The sequence below is a fragment of the Muntiacus reevesi genome, chromosome 2, assembly GCF_963930625.1.
Source record: "Muntiacus reevesi chromosome 2, mMunRee1.1, whole genome shotgun sequence".
NCBI lineage: Eukaryota > Metazoa > Chordata > Mammalia > Artiodactyla > Cervidae > Muntiacus > Muntiacus reevesi.
Genome location: NC_089250.1, coordinates 195,454,388 through 195,472,470, shown reverse-complemented (window position 1 = coordinate 195,472,470; position 18,083 = coordinate 195,454,388). Strand labels below are relative to the sequence as shown.

The following is an 18,083-nucleotide window of genomic DNA, read 5'->3' as shown; positions in this document are numbered from 1 at the left end:
CTAGATCTGGGTGTTCTACAAAGGGAGGGGTACCAGGAGCATCCCCCACTGTAGCTGTGACAACCCAAGATGTCTTCAGACATTGGCAAATGTGCCCTGGGGACAAAAGTGTCCCCAGTTGAGAACCACTAGTCTGTGTATATAGGCTAATTTCTTGCCATCCTAAATTGTTCCTCAGTTGAGCCCATCTCTAAACAAACTACCCTCGATGACTAGATTGGTGAATCTGGCTTTTTTTTTTTTGTCCTGTTTATGCAGCTCAGCTGACTGAATTACAAATCCTGGTCCCTGTTTATACAGTTGCATTATGAGATGAGACGCTGGTTCATTTTAGAAGCAGGGAAGGCGTCACTCTGACTTACAAACCTGGGAGATACGAAGCCCATGGGACTTTCGAATGACTTCTCCCTGGCCTGGGCACCAGCATGATACACAGCATTCCTTGCCTGAGGACAAACGTGTATTCCAGGCCTTCGAGAGCAAGAAGGAAACCCTTAGCAAATGTGTAAAGGGCTCTGAACTTCTCTGATTACTCAAGACACTGAGCTGGCCATTTCTTTCTTGACAAATCTGCAAGCTTGTGTGCCCAGAGCTGGACAGCAAGAATGTAAAGGGTGAAGGAGGACAAGTGTGGAGCCCGTGACAGGAAGAGACAGATCCTGTCTGGAGGGCATTGCAGCCAGATGTTGCCAGGTGGGGATGTGGGCTCAGCCTTGCCAGACCTTCCTGTTTTTCAAGAAAGGCAAGATATCTAGGCTTTTTTGTGTGTGAAAAATCTTGATTCTTGAATTTTATAAATATTAGCAAGTGATTATCTGTTTAAACATGATGTGAACCAAACAAAACGTATCTACAGGCTGCCAGTCAGCATCCTCTGAGTTGATTTCCAAGGTTGTTTCGTGTTTGGTGACTAACTCAGTGGGTTCAGAAATATTTTGGTTTGACTCTTCATTCAGTCCACAAATGTTTATTGAGTATCTGCATGTACCAAGCATTGTTCTTAGAGCTGCCACTTGGTATTGACTCGTTCAAATGACTGACACCAGAAGAGAATAGAGATTATGGGTGGGCGAGTGTGTGGGTGGACAAAGGATGGATAGATGGATAGACAGATAGATCAATCTCATCATTTAGAGATATGTGCTAGACTATTACAGATAAAATAATATGATGTTTGGGAATTACTTCAGAATAAGATGAGGAGTTGGATGAGTGTTTAGGTGAATCAAGATTGGCCATGTGATGGTAATTGTTGAAGCTGAGTGATGGTGCTATGAGGAAGCTCCTTATATGCTTCTGCTTTCTTTTGAATATGATTGGAAATTTCCCATACTAAAAATGTTTGGGCTCTTATTTATTTATTTCTGGCTGTGCGGGGTCATCGTTGCTGCTCGTGGGCTTTCTCTAGTTTAGACAGACGGGGGCTACTCTTCATTGCAGTACATGGGCTTTTCATTGCGATGTCTTTTATTGTGGAGCCCAGACTCTAGGGCGCAGGCTTCAGCAGTTGTGGTGCTTGGGCTTAGTTGCTCTGTGTCATGTGGAATCTTCCTGGACTAGGGATGGAGCCCGTGTCCCCTGCATGAGCAGGCAGATTCTCAACCACTGAATCACCATGGAAGTCATGGAAGTCCAAAATATTTGTTTTAATGTCCTTATCAGAAAGGCACTCTAAAAGATACATAGGGAAAATAACATCATGTCTGGGACTTGGTTTAAAATATGCAGCTAAAGTTTTTTACAAGTCAGGGTATAGATGTGCTATGGTTTGAATGTTTGTGGTCCACTCCCCCACCCCCTGGGAAGTTCACATGTTGGAATCCTCACATGCAATGTAACGGTGTTAGAATGTGCAGCCTTTGGGAAGTAGATATGCGGATAGATGACTGTCATGAAGGTGGAGCCCCCCAAGAATGGGATTAGTGCCCTTATTAAAACTCAGAGAGCTTCCCAGCCCTCTGCTAAGGAGTCTGCGACCCTGAAGAGGACCCTCACCCAACCATGCAGGCACCCTGATCTTCCAGTGTCCAAAACTGTGAGAGAGAAATTCCTATTGTTTATAAGCTTCCCAGTCTGTGGTATTTTTGTTATAGCAGCCTGTGTGGTCTCAGACAAGATGAAACATGTTGCGACGTGTTGATAATTGGTATAATTGGGTGATGGGTATATGGAGATTAATGAAACTGGACTATTTAATTTGTATTTGAAATTTTCTACAATTAAAAAAATGTTTACAGAGATAAAGAAGTGAGGGCCTCTTGTTTCTAGGTACTGTTGGAAGGATGGAGTCATGCACTGGGTGCGTATGTGAACTTCCCACAATTTGATTGTATTAACAGCAAAGGAACGGATACTCTTCAACAAGGGATGTCACAGCCCCAGCTTTGTGGTGAGGCTAGAAACACAGGCTTTGCACAGGCTTTTTGTGGGCTCAGCCTGCAAGTTGAGAACAGATTTCTCAACCTGCTAAAATATTACAGATAAAATAGTATAATATCTGGGATTACTTCAGAACAATTTGAGAGCCTGCGGGATGGTTTCCCTGCAGGGCGGGCTGCCTCCACAGTATCCTGCTGGAAGGCAGAATCGCACAGTGGTCAGAGAGTCTGGAATCAGCCTCCCTAGGTCCACGTGTCAGCACTACCACTTTCTAGCTGTGTGGCCTTGGACCTGTTTCTCAGCCTCTGTCTCCTCCAAGCCTCAGTTTCCTCTTCTGTTAAATGTGAAGATTGAACTAATAATTTCATGTAAAGTACTTAGCACAGTATTTGGCATGTGGCATTTATTTCTTATCGTTACTGATGCTTTTGTTCTTACTATGTTGTTGCTGCTCTTACACATTCTAAAAGCAGAACAAACTTTCTGAGATGGAAGGAAGAAAATGATTGGGGAAAGAGGCTAAAAGAAGTCAGAAAAAGAGGTGCCCTCTGTCAGCTGATCCACCCATAGAAGTCCGTTTGTGAGCTGCTGGAATCAATTTCCTGCATGAGAGGTGCAAAAGAAATACAAGAAAAATGCAACTTCCTGATTATATCCTTTCTCCACAGAATGAGGTAGAACTCGGGGAGCTGCTTCTGTCACTGAATTATCTCCCGAGTGCTGGGAGGCTGAACGTTGACGTCATTCGAGCCAAGCAACTTCTTCAGACAGATGTGAGCCAAGGTTCAGGTACCGTGTGGCCCCTCCTTCTGTCATTGCTTTAGCAAGGCGTCTATGTTTGTTCTACACAAGGGACCTGATTTTCTTTTTCTACATCCTGGATGCTGTTAACTCATAGGACCTTCTGAGGATAAAATAGCATCCAGATCTAGTCTGTTAGTTCAAGAGATAAATGATCAGATGTCTCTTAGGATGAAGCAGGTAAATGATACCATTCCCTCTGAAGTGGGGGTTTGATCGAGACCAGGTGTGATAACTATTGAAATCTAAATCCTCCTTGTACACATGCGGCCTGGAGAAAGTTACTTGCCTGTCCGGATGCTATGCTTCCCTGGTAGCTTAGCTGGTAAAGAATTCGCCTGCGATGCAGCAGACCCCAGTTCACTTCCTGGGTCAAGAAGATCCTCTGAAAAAGGGATAGGCTACCCACTCCAGTATTCATGGGCTTCCCTCGTGGCTCAGCTGGTAAAGAATCTGCCTGTAATGTGGAGACCTGGGTTTGATCCCTGGGTTGGGAAGATCCCCTGGAGAAGGGAACGGCTACCCACTCCAGTATTCTTGCCTGTAGAATTGCATGGACTGCATAGTCCATGGGGTCACAAAGACTTGGACATGAGTGAGTGACTTTCACTTTCACGTTCCAGGTGCTATGCCTGCAATGGAGACACCATGCCCCAGGTGGCGGTAGTGTGCACTGACGATGCTTTCTAGCCGTGAGACCAGTGGACACCCCCTGAGGTTCTTTTTCTAGCTCATTTCAAGTGTAGCATCAGTTCAGTTCAGTCGCTCAGTCGTGTCCGACTCTTTGCGACCCCATGAATCGCAGCATGACAGGTCTCCCTGTCCATCACCAACTCCCGGAGTTTACTCAAACTCATGTCCATCGAGTCGGTGATGCCATCCAGCCATCTCATCCTCTGTCGTCCCCTTCTCCTCCTGCCCTCAATCTTTCCCAGCATCAGGGTCTTTTCCAATGAGTCAGCTCTTCGCATGAGGTGGCCAGAGTATTGGAGTTTCAGCTTCAGCATCAGTCCTTCCAATGAACACCCAGGACTGATCTCCTTTAGGATGGACTGGTTGGATCTCCTTGCAGTCCAAGGGACTCTCAAGAGTCTTCTCCAACACCACAGTTCAAAAGCATCAATTTTTTGTAGCATACATCTTTATAAATCCCAGCTCTGAAAACCCTGCTGTATTTCAAGTGTCTGTAACACACCAATTTGAACGTGACTTTTAATGAAATATAACAGATTACATTCCCTCCTTATGTAGCTTTCCCATGACAGCAAAGGATATTATCATGAAAGTAGTCGTGGTTGCTGGGATGTCTTCAGCTCAGTGGTAGAAATATAGTCTTTTCTAAGTGCAATAGCTAAAATAAATTACTTTTGCTATAAAGTGACAGCTGAATTTAGAAGACAACTTGTATTCTCAAAAACCACATATTAAAAACAGATTTTGAAGGGACCAGTGGAGGGAATGGTATTAAAGCTGGAGAGTTTCAGATTCACTGCAGTGGGAGAGTCAATATGATAGGATGATTAAGGGCTCCTGAGTAAAACTGCCTGGAACCAAATCCTAGTTCTACTTCTTATAAATGATGTGGCCTTGGGGAAGTTACTTAACCTCTATAAACCTCAATTCTCTGTCTGAAAAATTGAGATAACAGTATTTATTTCATTGAGTTGTTTAGATGAACATAAAATTAGATAATGTACATGAATTTCTTCATAAGCTGTAAAGTGATCTAAGAATAATAGTTATAATTCTGCCATCTCTGTTTCCCCCTATATGGGCTTTGGCTCACTGACATGATGATGGGCTTCTAAGGGCAGAAAAACTAGGACAGGCTCTGGGTCTAGCTATTCTTCCACTAGCCTTATCTTAAAGCAAATCATTTCCTATTTGAGTTCTCAGTTTCTTCATCTGTAAAATTAACACAATGCCTGACACATGTGGGGAGCTCAGTAAATCTTGCATGGCTAGAGAAAGAGAGAAAGGGTGAGCAGAGAAGAAGCCGGATGGGAAAAAGAAAAAGATATGTGGATAGATGGGGAAATGGATGAATGAAAAAAGGAGTGAAAACCTGGAATGGATGGACTGATGAAAGATGAAAGAATGGTCAAATGGTTGGAAAGTTAGATGAACAGATGGATTGGGTTTCATGATCTCCAACACTCTATTCTCAGACCCATTTGTGAAAATTCAGCTGGTACATGGACTCAAGCTTGTGAAAACAAAGAAGACATCCTTCTTAAGAGGCACAATCGATCCCTTTTACAATGAATCCTTCAGCTTCAAAGTTCCCCAAGAAGAACTGGAAAATGCCAGCCTAGTGTTTACAGGTAGGTAGTGTTCCAGACATTGAGAACTACAGGTGAGACATATTCAACGTATTGTCCTAGGGATAGAAGATGATCTCGAGAGGGTGATATTTAAGAACTTCCTGTCTGGTATTTAGCTACCTGGGTTTGGACTTACCATTTGTGAATTTGGAAAAGATTTATAGAACCACAAAGTATAATCATTACAAATGCAAATTTTGAAGCCAGATGTCCTGGCACTTCCACATAATTACTAAAGACTTAGGCAGTTACTTAGCCTCTCTGAGCTTCAGTTTCTGTCATCTGCAAAATGTGGGCAATAATAGTACTTGTTTCATAGGTTTGTTGTGAAGATGAAGTGACTTATGACTTTGAGATAATCCTAAGTACTGTGTGAGCTTTGATGATATGATGATTCAAGTAGCTTATGGTCTAATAGGGAAACATAAGAAAATACGATCACCTAACTCAGGAGGATTTTGAAAGTCTTCCCAGAGGACATGGTATTTAAGTAAAGGCTTCAGGTGCCACACTCTGGCTGAATCTATTGTTTCCAAAGTATAATTTAATCTACTGTTTCCAGGATGTATTGGTTATCTATTGCTGCAAAATCACCCCAAACTTTAGCAGTTCAAAACAATCAGTATTTATTCTCATATTTGCTACGGGTCAAGAATTCAGGCATAGCCTTGCTAAGTGCTTCTGGCTGCAGTTAAGGTATTGGCTGGGGCTGCAGTCTCATCTGAAGGCTCACCTGAAGGTCGGGTGGGGATCTGTTTTCAATCTTCTTTACATAGTTGTTGGCAGGATTCAGTTCCTTGCAGAATGTTGGCTTGGGGCCTCTGGTCCTTCCTGGATGTTGGCCAGTGACCTTGCCCAATTACTTGTCACTTGGACTGCTTCATAGGGCATCTTACAATATGGCAACTGGCTTAAAGTGGGCAAATGAGGGGGTAAGAGAGAGTGAGCAAGAGTAAAGCTATAATCCTTTTGTAACCTAGTCTTGGAAGTGACAACCTATCACTTTTGTCATATTCCATTCATTAGAAGCAACTCACTAGGTCCAGCTCTCACATTCAAGAGGAGGGGATTAAACAAGGGTGTAGATACTTCAGTAAGGATCACTGAAGCCATTTTTTGAGCTGCCCTCATCTACCACCACAACATAGAGTTAATAGAAGTAATGGTTACTATTTCCTGTGTCCTTTTCACAGACTTCACCTGTATTATTGCTAATATTCATCATAGCCCAGCCTGTCAAGTTAACATCATCCTCGTCAATTTACAGGGCAAGGGACTGAGGTTTAAAACATGAGCAGTTGGGAGGGGGGATCGGGATGGGGAATACATGTAACTCCATGGCCGATTCATGTCAATGTATGACAAAACCCATTACAATATTGTAAAATAATTAGCCTCCAACTAATAAAAAAAAAAAAAGGAAAAAAAGAAAAACATGAGCAATTGACCCTGGGGCTCCAGCTGGTATACAGGATTCAAGGTCTGGTCTTGCTAGCTCCTAAGATCAAGGGACCTGCATTTTCTCAAGCACCAAGGTCATGATGGCATTAGGGATCTGACCTCATATTTTGAGGAGTCTTGCTCCAGAGCAATTGGAAACCATCTGTTTAGATCAAGTCTAGAATCCTTGGCTTACAGGTCTCCCAGGAAAGCAGGCCATAACTGAAAAATCCTTGCATGCACTCCTTCCACTGCACACCTTATTGCCTCTCATCCACAAGACTGCAGATGTTCCATGCTCCAAGACCCCTCCAGGCAGACTGGTCTGGGGTTTCTCAAGACCTGTCACCCTGAAAGTCTGCATCCAATCAGAGCCGCCTACCCTAGCAGAGGTAATGATTTCTGATAGAACGTGTGATGGCTTCTGTCCAGATTGAGTTACCAGCAGACAGGGACCCTGCTCACCACAGTGTTTCAGGTCAAGACAGAAGACAGGGATTCCAATGGCTCTGTAAAGGTGGCCGGCAGGCAGTGGGAGCCTTATTGAACCAAGACTGGATCCAAGCATGGAATACAATTCCTACCTCCCCCCTGAGAATAAAGGACTTATTGCATGTTTAGATCAGGAAGGGATTGGGGGAGGGGGGCATTGAGAGAGCCCATGCGGAAAGTCCTGACACTTTTATGTTTTACTTAAAATTTTATGACCGAAGTGTCACATGCTTGTGAGTGATACAACTGAAGGAAGTGTATGATTGGAGAATCAGAAGAATAGAGGGGTTCACTGCATAGCCTGGGTCCTAACTTTGTGGCCTTGGGCAAGATCCATGTGCTTCAGTTCTCTGGTCTGTGTAACAGGGAAGCCCTACAAGGAGACCTCAAAGGACTGTTCCCTCGGTTAAAAGAAATCCGTTCATAATCGTGCTGAACACTGTGTCAAGCACAGAGCAAGCCCCCAGCCCTCAGGAAATTACTCTGTCTTCCCCACCTCCTTCCAGGCCCTTCTCCCTGAAGTCACCACCTTGAATGCCCTGGTGTGTCCCACTCCACACTTTTCTCCTTGTTCACACAAATGTCATCCACATATGGAAGAGTCAGTTCTTTTAAAGAGCTATTCATTAATTCCAAAACTGTGTATGTAGCAATCCCTGCTCTCTTGTGGAGGTTTCTGGACCATTCTGTGGACATCATTCTGAAACTTGCTCCTGTTTCAGGAACAGTGAATGTGTTCAGTTGCTCCAGGTCAATGCAGAAATGGATGGATCTAAGTCCTTATTTTTAGTAACTGCATCATATACCATCATGTGGCAGACTATGATAAAAAGCCAAGGGGCAGGGGTGGAAGTGTGTGACAGAGCATCAGAGCCCATGATAGGAACTCTGGAGGACCTTCCCCGGAAAAATACACAGGACAGAAAATATTGCATAGAGTTCGGAGTTTACTTATTTATTTTTTGAACCACTTTGGATCCCATATGTGAAACCCATATGGCCAAAGTCGCAAACCATAGCGGCACTCCCATCCCCCACCCCAGCTCACACCCTGCATCCCTCTTTTGACACTCCCCACCCCCAGCTCCAGGGGGCAGTTGTCGGCTGTGGCCATCTGACAAGGCCTGTGCTCTCCATTCGTGGAAGACCTGCTTCTCTCCTTTAAAGGCCTTAGCTCAGGTTTTTCAGGTTAAAAGCCCATTGAAAATGTTCTTTGTAGAGTAAGAAGGATTGCAGACTTCTGTGTCCCCCTAAGCGAGGGAGTCTCAAGCCTGGCTGCACTTTGGAATCAGCTGGGAGTTTTTACCTGCTGCCAGTGGCCAGATCCCACCACAGAGACTCTGGTTCAGCTCGGTTAGCCAGGGTCCTGGGCTCTTTAGAAATATCTGTATTTTAAAGCACCCCAGATATTTCTAATGCTCAGTCAGGGTTCCGAACCACAGCTTTGAGTGAAAATCCCTGCTGGGGTGGCATTTGCAGAAAGACCACTGGCTGGATTAATAGAGAAATGTGGATTGAGCTGGGAGCTATCTCAGCAAAACTGTGACTCTCCTGAATTCAAATCCTTGAGGTTCTAACTTGCTTTATTTATCAGCTGGGGGAAAGAGCTGTCACCTCCAGGCTAAGGATCTGAAACCCAGCCCATTAGCATGTTTCCAAACACTTCCTAACAAAGGGAAGGTTGATCTGCAATTTAACATTTGCTGAGAATCCTGGTAAAAGCCTGTAATTAGCCGGTGGGCTGGGCTTTCTGAGCAGTTCATTCCTGTGTGGGATGAGGTTCTTCAGCAGTTTTCAATCAGGTAATTTTTGCAGCTGAAGTTTAAAAGAAAAGAGGGGGAAAATGGCTTTTTGATTCCTGAGACAGCAGCGTGCGGTCCAGAGACCTTCTAGAAAGTAAAGTGGAGTTGGCCACTGAGGTTATTGGGCTGTTATTGGAAGTAGGCACTAAAAAGAAAGGAAAGAAAAAAAGAAATGTAGCTTGATAACAGCTCTTTGAAAAATTAAAAATAGAATTGCCATATGATCCAGCATTTCTGCTTCTGGGTATATGCCCAAAAGAATTGAAAGCAGAATTCAAGACATTTGCACACTTGTATTCATAGGAGCCTTATTCATAACAGCTAAAAAGAGTGGAGGAGAAGGGGTGGGAGTTGAGGAGTGGGCAACCTAAGTGTCCACTGATGGATGCATAAATGGATAAACAACGTGGTGTATACATACAATGGCATGATGCTCAGCCTTAAAAGAAAGGAAACTGATACGTGCTCCAGCCTGGATGAGCCTAGAGGACATTATGCTAAGTAATAAGCCAGATACCAAAGGACAAATACTGTATCATTCCCCTTATATGAGGGCATGGCAACTCACTCCAGTATTCTTGCCTGTAGAATCCCATGAACAGAGGAGGCTGCTGGGCTGCAGTCCTTAGGGTTGCACAGAGTCAGACTTGACTGAAACAACTGTGCATGCACGCATACCTTAAAATGGTTAAAATGGTAAATTTTATGTCACATGCATTTTACCACAATTTTAAAAAGTAAGAGAAAGAGAAGAAATGCAGCTTAAGCTCCATAGAACCCCAGGGTTTCCGAGTAGTTCCTGGAGGCTGAGGCCGGACGCTCACAGACTTTTCTCTCTGAGGGGTTAAGAACAGTGGTTAGGGGCCAGATCCTTGAGCAAGATTCCCAGGGTTCACTCCGTGATCTTGGCACTTTTCTCAGCTTCTCTTTGCCTCGCTTCCTTATCTGTAAAATGGGGACAATGGTCCTGACTTCAGTAGATTGTGGTGAAGCTGAAAATGAATTAATATATATGAAGGCTTAGAATGGTTCTCGGCTCAGAGAAAGTGCTCCTTAAGTATTGGCTACTGTTATTACTACTAGACAGACACCAAATTTATGCAGCTAGATGCCATCTTAAAGCTTCTGAAGGAAGATGGGTTATTATATGTAAGTAAATACTTTGTTCTAGCCACTTTGTCAGTTTGTAGTGTGAGATTTTGTGGAAAGCACGAAAAGGGAGGGAAGCACTTATTTTATAGACTTACCTGGGTGGGGTATTTTCTCCTCTTCCAGTCACTCTCCTTCCTGGTGTCAGAAGAAGACCATCTGTCTGCTTGGAGGTGAAGTTTTAGGGCGCTTGCTAGATTAGAAGGAACTGAGTGAAGTTCATGTCCTGATCCTCTGACCTGAGGATCCTGGGCGTCTTGGCCTTCTGAAAAGCATTCAAAGCTCGACCTCATCTGGTGACCGTAATCAAGAGGCAGTTAGCTTAGAAAAGGTTCCCAGCACCTGGGAGCAACAGGACTGGGGATCACTGCCTACAGGTGGCCTCTGATGGCAGAGCTGGGGGCAGGCAGGGTCCAGCTCCCTGGGCCAGGAGCCAACTAGGCATCAGTCCCCACTGAATGACTTGTTTTGAGCAAATACTATGTACTGTTGTTCAGTCGGTACATCACGTCCGATTCTTTGTGACCCCATGGACTGCAGCATACCAGGCTTCCCTGCCTTTCACTATCTCCCGGAGTTTGCTCAGATTCATGTCCACTGAGTCGGTGATGCCATCCAACCATCTCATCCTCTGCCACTAGATGCTCCTTACTCAGTAGACCACCAGACGTTCATGAAACATGTTCTCACGGAGCTTACTTCTAGCAGAGGAACATCGATCAAATTCCACAGCAGTAACAAACTAATTGTGAATTGGTCTGAGGGTTATGAGGTGGAGAGCAGGGCCTGTTGCAGAGTGCCGGAGCCAGTCTGGGGAGTGAGAGGAGGCCACGTGGGGGCTGGGAACTGAAGGGTGTAGGGAGGGAGGTGAGGTCAGGCAGGGCTGGAAGAGAAACCGAGCCTGACTTCAGACTTCAGCCTGGTGCTCAAGGGCTGCCAGGGGTCAGCAGGGAAGACCCATGCCCTGCTGAACCCACAAACCTGCTAGAGTTTCTCAAGGCAGCTGCTGCAAGAATTGACCTGTGCATAGGCTTAGAAAGGGAGCCTTTAGTGATAACCAGCTCTGAGCAGCTGCAGAGCAGTGGGAAGGGAAACCAGGCAATGACTGACACTCCTAGGTTTTTCCAACTCTCAGTGTCTCTCTTTAGAACTAGAAAATTTGGTGCCTCAAACTTTCACATGCATAGGCATCCCCCAGGGGTTTGTTAAGATGCAGATACTGACTCAGTCTGGGGTGGGACCTAGGATCCCGCAGTTCTGACAACACCCAAGTGATGCAGATGCTGAGGTCTGCAGACCACGCTTTGGGGAACGGATACCTAGAGACCCAGGATGAGTGACAGCCAGGGTGAGTGACAGACTTTCTGCCTGTATTCGAAAGATTCAAACTCTCCAGCAGTGATCCTAACCTCTACACATCATTAGATTTCCTAACCCCATCTGTATGTTAGTATTACATGGATCTTAAAAATATCCTGATGCCCAGGTTCGGAGCAACTGCATCAGCCAGAGCACCTGTATCTTGGAGGGGGCGGGTATGTCTTTCAAAGCGCCCCAAGTGGATCTCTCGTGCAGTCTGGACTGGCAAGCATTTGCCTTCCTGTTCTGCCTCCCTCCCCATCCCGCTGTCTGCTTGGAGGCCTCCCAGACCCCTCTCTGAGAGTGAGTTCCAAGGCACCTGGTCTGTTTTCCATAATTGCTTGGCTTTCTGCGGCTGTAGCATCAAATTGGTTAATTGAATCTGCTGGTGAGATGAGAGGGGTAGAGAGGCGTGGAGGAGAATGAGAAGGGAGGTCTGGGGCACAGTGTGCCGGCCTCTTGCCTGGAAAGACCGCAGAGTTGAATGGGCACTGGAGGACATGCTGGAAAAATGTCAGGGTTTGGGACTTGGAGCAGCGGTTTTCCAGCGGAGGAGAGGAGGGCAAGCCAGTCTGAGAGGGGCATAACCAGTCTGTTAGAGCCAGAAACTCCCTTGAGATCAAGATGCTGTGGATTTGTTCCAGGGTACAGATGTTCCCCAGCATCTGGCCTTGGCCCGCCTACGCTCTGCCTCCTCTCTGCAGCCTCCTGCATGCTCTGACTTTTCCCCTCCCAGACCTGCTCAATGGGCAGAAGGTTCATCGCTGCCTCCTAGAGAGAGAGTTGCTCAGAGTATGGATTGAAGTGTGCAATTGGGTTCAGATGTCACCTTTACCACTCAGCAAGTGCACGTGACCTTGGGTGATTGAGATCTCTCTTCTGAGCCTCAGGTTCCTCCTGTTTCTTCCAGTCTCAACAATTCAGGTAAAAAGCTTTGGGCAGTGCCATGTTCATAGTTGGTGCCCATTAAATACTGGATTGATTATGATGATGATGGTGAGATAGATGGACCTGCCATAGAGGAGTGGATCCTGGAATGACCCAGACTTGGGTTTGAACCTTGGCCCCACTGTGAACCAACTGTGTGACTTCAAGAGAATTATTCCACCTCCTTGAATTCCAGCTTTCTCTTGTGCAAAACCTAGCAAATCATTCTTATTACAGGAATTAAACACAGGTCAGCTTGTGGACCTGTCCATCCAGAAATGACCGCTTGGAAATTCATACCTGCTGTTCTAATCATTGCAAAGTGCATGAGAATCAAAACGTTGACACTTTTGAGGTTAGCCGCTCAGCCCAGCATCTGACTCCTCATCTACAAACCATCATCCCCCATCTGCCAGCTGCTACAGTGTCTGGGAGCCAGGGCTGGACACTAAAGCTGTGTGGACTCAGCACCAGAACCAGGCCGGCTTGTGCTGCCTGCGGTGCCCTGAGGGTAGAAGCATGTGAGGAGCTGGCAGCGGGCACTGGGCTCCATCCAGACCCGGTCACGGGCAGTGAGCAGCAGAGTGGGGAAACTGGAGCCTCGGCTTTCCAGCCAGAGGGCATGAAAGTGCATCCCTGGGAGCCAGAGTGGGAAAGATGCAGAGAGGACGCAGCTCCAGAAGGGATCCAGTGAGCTTGTGTGCAAACTCCTAAACTCATCCTCAGGCTGTGCAGGAGTGGAGATGACCCCACACAGTGTATCAGAGACTGAAACCAGAACCGCAGGGTAGACCACCACCCCGGTCCTGAGCTGGCCCCTGGGGGATGCATGTGATGGGCAGATAGTAATAACACTGCCAAGACTTTGAAAACTGACCTGTCATTGGAGTAGCAGCACATGAAGGCAGTTTAGAGCTTGTGCTCTGAGCCTAACCTGTGGTCAGTCACCTGCTACAAGTAAAAAAGATCAACATATTCAGTAGAATTAGGACAAGACCTATGCTGTCATAAGATTTGAAATTCCCAGGTTGCAATCCCAAATTAGCTGATGTATGAAGACCGAGCAAAATTTGACACATTCCTAGAGTTAATATAATCAACAAACATTAACCACAAGATGACCCAGATATTGAAATTATCAGACAAAGACAGTAAAACAGCTATTATAACCATGCTTCAGAAAGTAAGGGTGAACCATCTTGAAAAGAACGATAAGATAGAGAAGATCAGCAGATCAGCAGATACAGGAATAGAAGGTATAAAAAAGAACCAAATGGAAAATTTAGAGCTGAAAAGTACAATAACTGAAATAAAATATTCATTGGATGGACTCGGTAGCAGAATGGAAATAACAGAGGGAAGAGTTTGTGAACTTGAAGCAAGATCAGGAGAAATTAGGCAATCTGAATAACAGAAAAAATTCTCTGAGTGGTGGCAGGGGAGAGGGAAAGAATAGAAAAAAGACCTATGGAGAAATATTAAAAAGTCTAATATTCATGTCACATGAATCTCAGGAGAGAAGAGAAACAGTGGGGAGCATTGGGATGGGGGTGAATGACTCCAGCTCAATAGAACCAGTACTGTCCTTCCCTTCCCAGAAAGCATCAACATATCATGAGTAGACAGTATTGCATGCGGACAAGGTCCGCTAGATCTAGCTTCACACTCGGTGTGACTGCAGGCAAGTTGCTTTACCTCTCCGAGCCTCAGTTTTCTTGTCTGAACAATGGGAACAGTAATGTTTGCAGTTACCGTGAGCCTCCTATGTACTCATTATCTCACTTATCTTTCAACACCGTATAAGGTATGATCTCTTTGATGGCTGTTTTGCAGTTGGGGAAACTGAAGCTCAGAGAAGGGAAATGCAGTGAGTTGAATCAACTGCAAAGACTGAGGGAGCATCCCCACAAAGCTGTCTTGGATTCAGACACCCAGCTCGGGGATCCCCAGAACCACCTTCACTTCAGGCCAGTTGGCTACAAACTCACAAGCCCTGTGACCACACTCAGGTTTAATCATTTACCGGAACAACACACAGGACTCAGGAAGACACTACTTATGACTACAGTTTTATGATAGCGAAAGGATACAAATTAAAATCCCTCCAGGAAAGAGACGCTCAGGGCAGAGTCCAGAGGGTCGGGTCATCCTCTTCCTGTGGAGTCATGGGTGGCAGTACCTCCTCCTGGTCACAAGGGGGTGACAGTGTGCGCAGAGTATTGCCAACCCAGGAGCCTTTGATAGCTGGAGTGATGACTGGGGCTTGATCCCACTCTGTCCAATGGCCAACCTTCCGTCTCCAGTGCCGCCTGGAGGTCCAACTTGTGCCTCAATCATCAGGGGTCTGAACTGACCTGAGTGACTGCAAGCTCCCATCATAAATCTCATTGTTAGTCCCACGACCAGAGTCCCCAGGCACACAAAGGCATGCCTGCCAGACATTCCAGGGTCTTGGAGATCACCTCCCGGGATCCAAGGGTGTACACTAGACCTCGCTTTGGGTAAGTGAATTCTTCATTGCACAGCAAGTAACTAGTCATTTGTGCCAAGTCACCCAGCTGGTGAGTGGCTGAGCCAAGCTTCCCACTCAGTCTGTTTGGTTCCAACTGACTCTTCAGCATACACTTATGTGTGTGTATGAATCACCTGGGGGAATCTTGTTAAAATGCAGATTCCCAGTCAGTCTGAGATGACACTTGAGCATCTATATTTCTAATATGCTGGATGGCACCAGTGCTGGTGTGAGGACCACAGTTTGAATAGCAAGAAGACCCTCTTGCTATTCTGTTCTGCTGTGTTACTCCAATACTTGGAGAAGCAGCAGGGGGCAGATCAAATAGAACCTGTAGGGCCAGAAGCTTGCAACTTTTTCCAGGTGCTTTGAGACACTTTGGGGGGGGGGGGGGGGTTTGACCAGGAAGTGATGGGATTTGGATAATGTTCTAAAGTTTCATTGCAACTGTTGAGTGGAGAATGGGCTGTCAGGGAGCTGTAGGGGAGTCAGAAGTCCATGTGTGAAGCTGTATGCTAGTGATCCAGGGGAGAGATGAAGGTGGCTTGGGCCAGGGAGGTGGCAGAAGGGTTTCAGAGAAATGATGCAATGGGATATAATTATGTCGGCAGAGACAACAAAACATGCTGGTGGATTAGATGTAAAGGACAATTCCCTATCTTGGCAAGTTACTTTACTCTGAACTAGGATTTCCTTATTTGTAGATCTCAGCGGCCACCTCACTGGGTGTTGCAGGGACCAAAGGAAATCGTGTTTGCAACATGCTTGGCACAGCGTTTGGTGGGGGTTTTGTGGATTGTGGCTTTGACCTTGCATGCAGGCAGAGGCCAAGTCATCAGGAGGTGGAGATGGAGATCTGTCATAGTGGGGCTCCCCTGGCAGAATAATGAGCCCCCAGCAGCACCCCCACCTCACCTCTTCTCCAGAGAGCTCTTTAAGGCGGCCAGAGTTCACTCAGCAGGTAAAACTTGGCTGGATCTTAAACATTCATTTTGGGTTGCAGTGGCAGCCTTTGAAGACCAGGCCAGCTGCCCGGGTTCCTGGGGACCTTTATTCCACTTGCCTGGCTGTTTAATGATTTTGGTGCCTTTGGATGAAGCCTCATTCTGGGCGAGTCCCCGTGAGGACCACCATCAGGGGGCTGGGGATTTATCCAGCCATTCGTGTCCCTCAGGGCCCGAGCTACGTGGAGTGAGAAAAGGGAGCCAGTGGAGGCCAGGTTCGGCCTTGCCTGTACATCAGTGCTGGCTGCAAGCGGTCAGGCTCGGCAGCCGAGGCCAGCAACTGGGAAAGGGGGCGGGCTTGAGTGTGGAAAAAAGGCAGAAATCGAGAGCACCCTTTCCAGACATCCGTTCTGTCCATTGCCTCGTCCTGGCCCTGCCAACCCAGAGCTGCCAGTCAGCTGGAGAAGGCTTAACCTTTAAAATGCCAGGGCCTTCAGGGCACAAGCTGGAGTGTTCTCTGTCTCTCTATATTTCAAGGAAAGCCTTTGCTGTAGTGGAGATAGCTGTGTCTTCAAAATCAGAAAACCAGATTCCAGAGTTTGGTCGCTGTATCACTTTTAATATCTTTGAGCCTCCATCCTTCATTTTCCAGACGCATATAGAAACTATCTTGGAGTTGTTCGTTTTTCCCCTCTGGTTTCTTATTTTAAATTTCTTTTTTTCCCCAGTTTTATTAGGAAGTAATTGACATACATCAGTGCGCATGTTTAAGACATACAGCAGGATGGTTTGATTTACATATAAATTGTGGAACGATCGCCACAATAGGCTTCTAACATCTATCATCTCCTACAGATACAATTTTATAAAAGACAAAAAGTTCCCCCCTGTGAAGAGAACTCTTAACTTTCCTGTGTATCATACTGTGTTAACTGTAGTCATCATGTTGTCCGTTACATGCCCAGGACTTATTTATCTTATAGCTGGAAGTTTGTACCTTTTGCTGCCTTCTTCCTCGCTCCCTCCCGTCCCTCACCCTGTTCGTTCAGTTTTTAACAAGGATAATGGCATATATAGCATCTCCTATATGCCAGGAGCTACTCCAACTGTTTTCACATGAGTTAACTTATTTGGTCCTCACGGTAACACTGTGATGTGGGTGTCGTCATCATGCTAATGAGGAGACTGAATGATAGGATGGACACCGGGTTCAAGACCCTGGAGCCAGCATACAGACTCGGGGTGTCTGGATCCAGAATCTGGGCTCTCCACTGCCGGCTTATAGAGCCTTAAATATTTATCAAGCCCCTACGGTGCTATGGTGCTGTACTTAGTTACAAGAGAAATAACAGAAGGATAGAAATAGTCCATCCTTTCATGGCTGGCATTCTAGTTGGGGTGAGATAAGCAAGGAAAAAAACACCTAAAGAAGAATAAAGGAAGGCAACAGAGGGGACCTGGAGCATTACTTTATTATTATTTTTTTAATATTTCTTTTTATTTAGTTGGCTGAGCTGAGTCTTAGTTGCAGCAAGTGGGATCTTTAGTTGTGACATGTGGGATCTAGTTCCCTGACCAGGAATTGAAGCTGGACCCCCTGTTTTGGAAGCCACGGAGTCTTAGCCACTAGACCACCAGGGAAGCTGAGAGAGGACCAGCCCTGCAGAGATGGGAGAGAGGGACATGCTAGGCAGAAGAAACGGCATATGCAAAGGCCCTGGGGTAACAATGACCTTGCTCAAGGAAAAGAAGGAAAGTAAAGTGACCAGAGCATATTAATGAGGGGAGTAACTCAGGCAGTGAGGTCAGTGATGAGTAGGGGCCGTGGGAGGGGGCTTAGGGGATAAGTACTTACTGACCACCTCCCGCCTGCCCAAGACTGTGTAGCACTGGAGACAGAGGTGAGCAAGGCAGATATGGCTCCTGCCTTCACGAAGGATGGGTGAGCTGCCAT

General features: G+C 46.0%; 1 protein-coding gene across 1 annotated transcript in view; it reads left to right on the top strand.

Moving 5' to 3' along the window:
- Positions 1 to 18,083, top strand: part of SYT17 (synaptotagmin 17) — an 82,165-nt gene that overhangs the window by 46,417 nt on the left and 17,665 nt on the right. Inside the window, exons 6-7 of the mRNA XM_065920305.1 lie at positions 3,048 to 3,168; positions 5,349 to 5,504. Coding sequence (XP_065776377.1) covers positions 3,048 to 3,168; positions 5,349 to 5,504 — 277 coding nt within the window. The remainder of the gene's footprint in view (positions 1 to 3,047; positions 3,169 to 5,348; positions 5,505 to 18,083) is intronic.